We start from the raw sequence: 8,340 nt of genomic DNA on the forward strand, positions 1-8,340 counted from the left end.
ATCACATCTTGACTAATAATCTTCAGTTTATTAATACTGAAATTTTGTTTTAAAAAAGTAAAATATTGCACCACAATGAAATATTGCATAAAGACAAACTGAACTAGATAGCAAACACAAATATCAATGATGCAAAACACTGTGCAAAATCTATCAAAGTTACTCAAACAGCAAAACAGGATAAGAAACATTGCAATTATTGCTTTCACTCAAATCTCAATGACTGATATATTGCACAGAAGGGAACTTCAACTGTCTCTAATATAAAGGAAAAAACACCACAGACTGCATTTCTGTTCTTCTCCACAAAGTCTCAGATTTCTAATCTACATGCACTCCATACTAGGCTGGTATAAGTGGCCTCATGCTTGCGAGAGAAACTGGAAGAGTTTTACGGAACACAGATATGCATAAATATCTAAAGTGAATTTGTTCTGTTTATGTGGGGTTTCAGCTGATTTGGTACAGATTGATTTTCTTTGTCTTGGTCTCACAACAAGTAAGATTGAGGAACTCACAACCGTACACAATTTCTGATGAAAAAATACATTACTGTAAAATGTTTTCAAAGATGTAGGAATGTAAGTAATAGCTTGTGAATTATAGAAAACGTTTCAGTCTTTTCTGTTCAGATAAAATGTACAGTTTGACAGAATCACAGCCAGCAAATGGCAAGTCAGCTATCAAGACCCTGTTCATCCTAGCAAGGCAGCTTTAAGCTTATATTATGGTAACTAGTTTTCAACCACTTCACATTTTACAGGTAAACTATAACGGTTATCAGCCACTTCTGAAACAACCAGAAAAGACCTTGTTCACACAGCCAAACTGTTAAAAGCGTGTGCTGGATTAATATGGTTCTGTATCTGTGCTCATGGCAGTAATTATCTGTAGCATACAGAGACGTGCCAAAGAAGTCATTTTTGACAGCTATTTCCTGTCTTTTCCAGCCCTACCCATCGTTACAAGAAATCTGAATCCATCAAAAGCAGCAGCTTTTTGGATTTTGCAAAGTGCACAACAAACAACACCATCATTTGTACTAATTTTCTCCTTTGTGTGTCTGCTTAATTGATCCCTGGGCTCCAACAATTTCTTCTCAAACTGTTTAAAGACAGAACGTCTTCCACAAGCCGAAAAATGTTTTAGGAAAGAAGAAGAAATCTGGACAGACGCCTTTGCTTTCCTTAGAAGTCTGGATTTTACTTATTACCGCGAGACATCTCCCTTCAGATGGGATCGTTGTCCTCGCGGAAGTACACCTTCTCCCACACCACCGTCCCCCACACACAGAAGAAGCCCCAGAGGTTGCGCAGCGTGCCGCGGTCGAAGGGGTTCTCGTCTGCACCGCAGTGCTTGAGGTAGGAGATGCGGTGGCGCAACATGAACTCCCAGGTGGTGGTGTTGAGGGACACCAGGTAGAGATGCGAGCCCAGCAACAGCAGCACGGTCAGGGAGAGCACCGCCACTAGGGCGGCCGCCCCCAGCAGGACACTGTTGGTCCGGAGCCACAGCTGCCAGGTGGAGGCGTAGGCGAAGCCAGACCTACACCAGTCCAGGAGAGAGGGAGAGAAGGCTGATGAACTGAACAGCTTCAAACAAGTCAAAACACAAAATTGGAAATAAGATGAGCTTCTTTGTTAACTTGTGCTATAGGCATCAGGGTAAAGGGTTTCAATACAGTACAGCATATTCATTTAAGAAAATCTAGTATCGTACTGTAGACCCAAACACAGAGATCATCTGTCATCTTTGTGAGTGTTCTATATGTCTTTGGTTATTAGCATCACTTCAGAAAAGCAGCTTTCATAGACCTACTGGTGCAAAACCAGGTGGCCTGGTTGAGCTTTATAGTCCTCAATTCAAATTCTGTAATTTGCTATTTGGGACCTTTTTTTTCATATGACAGGCATGAATCATTTCCATTACTGTGATAAGGTAGACAAGGAGAAGACAGCAGACTATCAAATACAATGTTTTTCCATGGCATGAGACATACCAGGCCATGTGAAACCCCCACAGCAGGACGATGAGTTGAATGGCCAGGTAGAGCACAAACCAACGGTGGTTCCTCTCACCGACGCAGTTCTCAATCCACGGGCAGTGGTGATCATAGCGCCGTACACAGTGCTGGCATGTCTGGCAGTGCTTGGACCTCATTGGCTGCTGCTCAGATGCAGGAGGAGGTAATAGAAGGCCATGTCAACACATCTATGTAATATTCATTTATATTCATATGAGAATAAGTAAGGGATTCTTTACAGGATCAGTTTCATAATAAATAATTAATTGCCTATTAAAGTGGAGGAGGCAACAGTCCTACACAAGTAATTGAGTCATAAATGACAATTAACACATTTAAAATACCTGCAATAAGCAATGACCACAACGACGGAGCCTTAAAGACTTTGATGTGTGGGGGATCATGTCTTGTTGCTCTTCTGTGACGCCCAGGGTAAACTGAGGTGCAAAACCTTGAATTAATACTTCAATGTTATGTTATATTGTCAATGTAACCAATGTATATGTTGTGACATACCTGGACGTCGCTGTCGTCAGAGAGAACGAAGCCTGGATCCATCAGCGACACAGCAAAATAGAGAAGCACCGACACCAGAACCAGCAGTACGAAAAGCACCGGTTTGACGAGCTCCCCGGTCTCCTCTTGCTTTCTCAGGTCTGCAATAATGAGGAATAACAATCCCCACCGTCTCATTATGGCATCAAAACACGTATAACAACGTGATGAATTGTAAAGGTACTTAACAAAAAAAAAAAAAAAACATTTCATTAGACTTTATCTTTTCGAGCGACAGGTAGCCTAACGTTATAAATCATTTAACCATACTAGCATGCACACATCTACTTACCGGTGTCGTGCAGAAAAAGAATCAACGTTATCACCCATGTCAGAATAACGTGTGCAGTCCTAACAAGAAATCCTGACCCGAACACATTTTTGAACATCCTAGCATACTTAGACAATTAACCTTACACTGGCAACCAACTATTCATGTGTTAAATTACATTTACAAGCTGCCAAGCAAGGCGACTTGCGACCATTTAAAATGAACACAGATTGCATAATTGCCCATGCATCATGCATGGCACGTTAACAATAAAAACGGAATAACAAGACGTGTTCAGCTAACATTGTGTTACATTATAAACCTCTTTTTCAACCAAATTTAGCAAGCAAGCTAACGCTAACCATCGCGTAAATATCGTTAGCCCTAACAAACAGCCCCAGAGGTTTTCAAAAAGTCAACTTTTTAATTTACTCTGGCGAACTGGCACAGCTTGACTCTCTCAACTAGATTATTTGGTAAACAGAACGCTCAAAACATCGGAGTGGGCAATTTTATCAGAGCCCCAGCTGCATTCGACTTCATTTTTCGCTCTAATAAGCTTGTTTATATTATTGTTCGGCTCCGCTGTCGCTCAGTGGGATGAAGTGCTACAATTGGACAACTCTGTCCACGTGACCTAAAATAACTACGGGGTCCTAACAGGGAAACGCTATTTTTAATAGAGAAATAAATATATAAAAGTCACAGCACTATGACCGCATCAATTTTTCTCCGGCTCTAGTTCAGTTTTCATTGGCCAGGGGTAAACACAAGGTATTTCAGTCCATCTTTAGTTGGATGTTTCAATAAATTCATACTCAAAATGAAGTGTAATCATCAGCTTTAATGAATTCTCTGAGGTTTTAATTCAAGATATGGCTATTTGTGTAGCCTAACCACTATAATGTGGCATTATGTGCAGCCACTTAAGTTCAAATAAAAAGGTACAAAACAGAGACAGTAAAATAGGCTGGATGGACAACAGTCCAATTATGTGAAAAAGGAATACAGTACACTAAAGAACATCAACCCCTTATATGTAAACATTTAAGGACCGCCATTTATATTTGTTTGTTTATACAGCATGCCTCAGATAGCCTATACATCATTTCTGTATGTGGGCTGGTGTATCTGGTCTTTCATCGTGCCATTCATCGCTGAACGTGAGGTCAGGTCAGGGCATCTTCCCATCGAGAACAAGAGGAGATCTTATGGCTTTCTGTTTCAACACGGACTCGAGACCCTTAAAACAGAAAGAGAGGAAAAAAGAGACAGGGCAGGGAGTGTGGGACAGGTGGGTTGGAAGAGGTTTGTGTGAGTGTTGAGCGGCACAGCTGTTACTCCACCCCTTTTTCCTTGGTCTGAGCATACTGTAGCTCCACTGCATCTGTGGCCATCAGGGGCCCCCTAAGAGCACAGTAAATCACCATATGGACCACTCTTCCCCTGACTGCAAATCAAAACCCTAACAGGATGCTGTATACATACATGATACATGCTTACAGTTGCCTACGATGGGAAGTAAATTTTGACGAGGTATATCAAACTACAATCACATTAAGCATCTGTCATGTTAATAGAAATGTAATAAATGTATTTTGTGAACACAAGTATAACAAGCACTTATTTAATCTAAAAGAAAGAGAGAAAGTAAGGGAAATATTTCACTGTGCTGTGTGTGGGTCCAGCCAACTCTACACCAGTTCAGTGGGGGAACACAATCCCTTGTGTGTTATGAGAAACAGATGCTCAAATGGCATCTCGGGACTCTCGTTTCCCCCAGAGGTCAGCCGAAGCCCTATGCGGTGCAAAGCGATAGCTAACCATCTTACCTCACCAAAGTAGGAGACTAGCGGCGAGATCTCACACATTGCAGGCGGATCTTCATCACAGGCCAAACTGAAGTGAGCATAACAAACAGATCAATCTTTCATGACACTGATCATGTCTACAAAACCATTGGCAGTTGTTGTTCTAAAAATAGGTTATATACATCTATAAAGATCCCAGTTATTATGAGAAAAATAATCATGGAGGATCTTCAGTAAATGAATACCTGACTGGTTTGCAGAAGTAGTATTACTTTGACACTATTTTCAGTAAGAGGGGGTAAAATATTTCACTTGGTTTCACTGGATTTAACTTACATTTTATTACGTTTTATCAATTGGCCTTTTATTCAGAGCGACTTACATCTGACCAAGCTATTTGTAATCAAACTCTTCAAAGATAATTTTTAAGGCCACTAGAAAAGAATTAGATCTGTATCAGAAGTGACTTTTATAGGGCTTTGGCTTAATGATAATTATTTTGCAAAGCCCTTCAGCAAAGTTCTGTGGAGGTCTAACCTGTGTTTCGGAGGAATGGGTTCTCCACTGCTGTCTACAAAGCTGGCCCCAGCTGCAAGAGCCCAGCGGTAATGCTGAGCTAGGAGAGAGCGTCTCGCCGTGGTCGGAGTGTCAAGAGGCACCCCGTCAGCATTCTTCAGGGGAGAGAACTCCTCCTCTCTCAGGACCTCAAATGCCACAAATTTCCTGATAACAAAACACATTAACACTAGTACCTGTATTTCACCCCTGTGTCATTAAAACACATTTCATGCACCCAAAGCTTGTTTCTATTCTTATTTACATACAGAATACACACCTTGAGAACTGGAAGACGTCAAAGACAAATTTCTCCATTTTGATTCCATTGGGTTTGGTTGGCTTGACCTGGTTGCCCTCTTTATCAACAAATGGAACTTTCTTCAAAGCTACATGTTGCTTCAGCTGTCCCCGAAAGTTCCTGAGAAAAGGACAGAAAAAGACCTAATAATCAAATGACAATCTTGCCCTTTTTTTATTCCACATCCTTTGCGGGGGAAAGTCTTTCCATGACCATTTCCTGGAATATTATTGATTTACTAGCATCTATCCGAAAGATGCCAGTACATAAATAATTTCCCAGGATATGGTAATAGTGTAACAAGTAAGTGGAATAGTTGGCTACTGTTTCAATGAAACTTCAAGCATTCAAATAAATTCAAATTTAGAAAATATATCACAATTGCCCTCTCACTCTGTTATGTCCTTTAGGAAATCCCGTGTGAAGAAATGGTTGCAGATATTTCCAGCACTGTAGAGCAGTTCACCTCCTGGTGCCCTCAGCTCTGCCGTCTCAGGCTGGATCTCACTGTACTCCACCACCTGGTACACCCCATCCACCCGACACACCACCCCTACAGGCTCTGCTGGGTAGGCTTTCTCCACCACCTATTACACCAGCAATGTGGAACATCAGTGAGGACAGCACATGCAATGCAAAAGACCATAGGTCAGTCAGCCAGTAGCAGTGTTATGGTACGGTACTTGTCTTTAGGACACAAGGCCTCATAGAGCTGAAATGCTGTTCTCCCTGCTCCTCACCAATGCTCTGCTCCGTGCCCGGGCACTTACGCCTGGTTTCTCAAATGTTGCAAGCAGCAACCACATGAGCATGAGGAAGTATATCACGCTTCAGTGTTTCTCCTTGACCCAAGAGCAGGCCAATGATTCTTGATATCAGCAAGACAGACATCAGCAAATGCAGTGTGTGTGTGGATGGGGGAGGGGTTAATAAAATATGTAGGAAATGGGTAAAAATGAATTAGGGGCAATGCATGACACACTACCTTAGCACCACAATCTGCATCTTTCTGCACACAGAAGCCAATGAAAACAGGGTCAGCCATTTTCACTAGGATGTTGTCTACACAGTAAACGTGGAGGTACTGCACCCCTCTCTTCTCCATATCCTCCAAGACTTTGTTGTCCACAAGAGCCTGATACAGCCCTCCATTACCATCTGACAAACAGGAGAAAGTTCACAAATTGTTAGTAATACATTTACTGCACATGCCGGTAGAAAATCAAATCATCGGACAGTCATTTGGACAAATAAGCATTTATCTTTTTACTAACCTGGGGCCATGGCGATCTTACTTTTCTTTTCAAGGATGACCTTTCCATCAAAGGTGACGGCTGGAATCATCCTCTGCTCAAACATGAAGACATCAGATGGGTTCAGTCCAAAAAAATGGTTTTCTTTGAAGAACCTCTCTGTGGGTTCCAAAGTGAACTCGCTTGTCATGATATACCTGAACGACAACAGAAGGATCGATAGCATTGAAGGGATTCTGCATGAGCTTGTTTGAGGAGTAACTTAATTGTGAATCAGTAGGTACAATGAGTTTGAGCAAGCAATTATGGGATACATCACCATGGTATGGTGCACTTTGAGCCATGTTTTTGTTCAGCCAGCTGTTGAACTTTTTGGATCCTTTCAGCCTGAATTTGGTACAATGTTTTCCCACTGGGAAGCCCGACGCTGTACATTCCCTTTGGATAAGGCACTCCTAGCCTTGTTCCTTGGCCTCCAGCCAAGAGTAAAACTGCCACTTTGCTCTTGGAAATCTGCAAAAACCCTAAAACACACGCACAAACAAACACACAATGACAAATGTGGCAGCATTCTAATGGAAACAGGCCAAATTAAACTCAAATGAAATGTTATTTGGAAGTGTTATTAGGACACTTAAAAAGTACTCAAATAATTCAAATCATATTAGAAGGGTGCACAGTAGGTACTTAGGGAATCATTCAGTTGAACTTCCTAAATTTTAAAAACATAGAGCTATAGCCTACCTCAAGAGTGTCCCCTTGTGGTAAATATTTTCCACGCAAAAGGATAGTAATTCACACCTCCATGAATTTTAAGCTATTTGACAAAATACAACTTACTATTTAAGTTAACCAGAACGAATAACTACATACAGACCTTCATCCTCCCAAGCAATCAATGTTTTTTGATCGGTTTTCCGCACACTGCCAATAAATTCTGGTGGCACCGGTTCCATCCTTTGGTCAAGCAGATCCTGAGAGGTCGATTGGCTGTTGGCAGAATCGGCTGCACGTCGACAATGCTCCTTCAATTCCCCAGGTTCTAGCAGGGACAGCTCGGTCAGAAAGGTATGTCTCTCGTCAAAAGATAGTTCCGACCAAAACTGCAAAATATGAGCCTGCCCCGCAGTTTCTAATCGCGACTTCGTTTCCTCAAAGGACATCTTTGCAGAATATCTTTCAGAATAAAATTGGTAAAAGTCTCCTAATAAGACACTGCAAGCTGTCAGGCGTCTGCTCCGCGACCATCAGTGACTCACCTGACGTGATACTTTGTTACATTTCCCCTTGAAAGTAACTCGTGACCAATTCGTAGACATATCCCAAGTAACTGTTTGTCTTGTGATGTGCTATTATTGCCTGTGCAAACAGAACGCAGCCAGCACCGCAAACCACCTCCTAAATATGCATTGCTTAGCTGGGCACAATAAGGTGACTGATTCGCATTTGCCAACTCTAACCACTCAAAAACAGTCCATAAAATACAGAATTAGGTACGAAAACAGAACGACGGTCAAACGTGAACTTCCTCTGCAGTGGTCATGTGATGCCTTCCATCCTGTTAAGAGGAT

At 41.8% G+C, this 8,340-nt stretch overlaps 2 protein-coding genes across 3 annotated transcripts; both read right to left on the bottom strand.

The window, feature by feature from the left end:
* Nucleotides 1-12: 12 nt before the first annotated feature.
* zdhhc12b (zDHHC palmitoyltransferase 12b) lies at nucleotides 13-3,471 on the bottom strand. 2 transcript variants are annotated; one of them, XM_076283595.1, is made up of 5 exons: nucleotides 2,871-3,471; nucleotides 2,540-2,679; nucleotides 2,368-2,460; nucleotides 2,000-2,166; nucleotides 13-1,545 (listed from the first exon to the last, which is right to left on the bottom strand). In XM_076283595.1, the coding sequence occupies exons 1-5, from the start codon at nucleotides 2,965-2,967 to the stop codon at nucleotides 1,230-1,232; spliced, it is 813 nt and encodes a 270-aa protein (XP_076139710.1). In that variant the 5' UTR covers nucleotides 2,968-3,471; the 3' UTR covers nucleotides 13-1,229. The 2 variants fall into 2 exon arrangements, with proteins under 2 accessions (XP_076139710.1, XP_076139709.1); XM_076283594.1 differs by having other exon boundaries at nucleotides 2,540-2,911.
* Nucleotides 3,472-3,673: 202 nt separating this feature from the next.
* On the bottom strand, nucleotides 3,674-8,302 carry uap1l1 (UDP-N-acetylglucosamine pyrophosphorylase 1 like 1). Its single transcript, XM_076283593.1, has 9 exons — nucleotides 7,647-8,302; nucleotides 7,089-7,293; nucleotides 6,791-6,966; nucleotides 6,502-6,674; nucleotides 5,910-6,103; nucleotides 5,496-5,636; nucleotides 5,198-5,383; nucleotides 4,682-4,748; nucleotides 3,674-4,092 (listed from the first exon to the last, which is right to left on the bottom strand). The coding sequence occupies exons 1-9, from the start codon at nucleotides 7,930-7,932 to the stop codon at nucleotides 4,024-4,026; spliced, it is 1,497 nt and encodes a 498-aa protein (XP_076139708.1). The 5' UTR covers nucleotides 7,933-8,302; the 3' UTR covers nucleotides 3,674-4,023.
* Between the last annotated feature and the right edge of the window lie 38 nt (nucleotides 8,303-8,340).

The sequence above is a fragment of the Alosa pseudoharengus genome, unplaced genomic scaffold (genome assembly GCF_046254945.1).
Source record: "Alosa pseudoharengus isolate Yale_2024_CS ecotype anadromous, Long Island Sound unplaced genomic scaffold, YU_APseudo_1.1 YU_APseudo_1.1_scf_14, whole genome shotgun sequence".
Classification (NCBI taxonomy): Eukaryota; Metazoa; Chordata; class Actinopteri; order Clupeiformes; family Clupeidae; genus Alosa; species Alosa pseudoharengus.

Excerpts from the sequence above, each read along its gene's own strand:
- zdhhc12b (XM_076283594.1), bottom strand. The coding sequence starts at position 2,791 with ATGAAATGTTTTTTTTTTTTTTTTGTTAAGTACCTTTACAATTCATCA. Across the intron at positions 2,461-2,539 it reads CTGACGACAGCGACGTCCAG|TTTACCCTGGGCGTCACAGA; the intron begins GTATGTCACAAC and ends TTTGCACCTCAG. Across the intron at positions 2,167-2,367 it reads GTGGTCATTGCTTATTGCAG|CAGCCAATGAGGTCCAAGCA; the intron begins GTATTTTAAATG and ends GCATCTGAGCAG.
- uap1l1 (XM_076283593.1), bottom strand. The coding sequence starts at position 7,932 with ATGTCCTTTGAGGAAACGAAGTCGCGATTAGAAACTGCGGGGCAGGCT. Across the intron at positions 6,104-6,501 it reads ATGCAGATTGTGGTGCTAAG|GTGGTGGAGAAAGCCTACCC; the intron begins GTAGTGTGTCAT and ends CTGGTGTAATAG. Across the intron at positions 4,749-5,197 it reads CCCATTCCTCCGAAACACAG|TTTGGCCTGTGATGAAGATC; the intron begins GTTAGACCTCCA and ends TGCTCACTTCAG.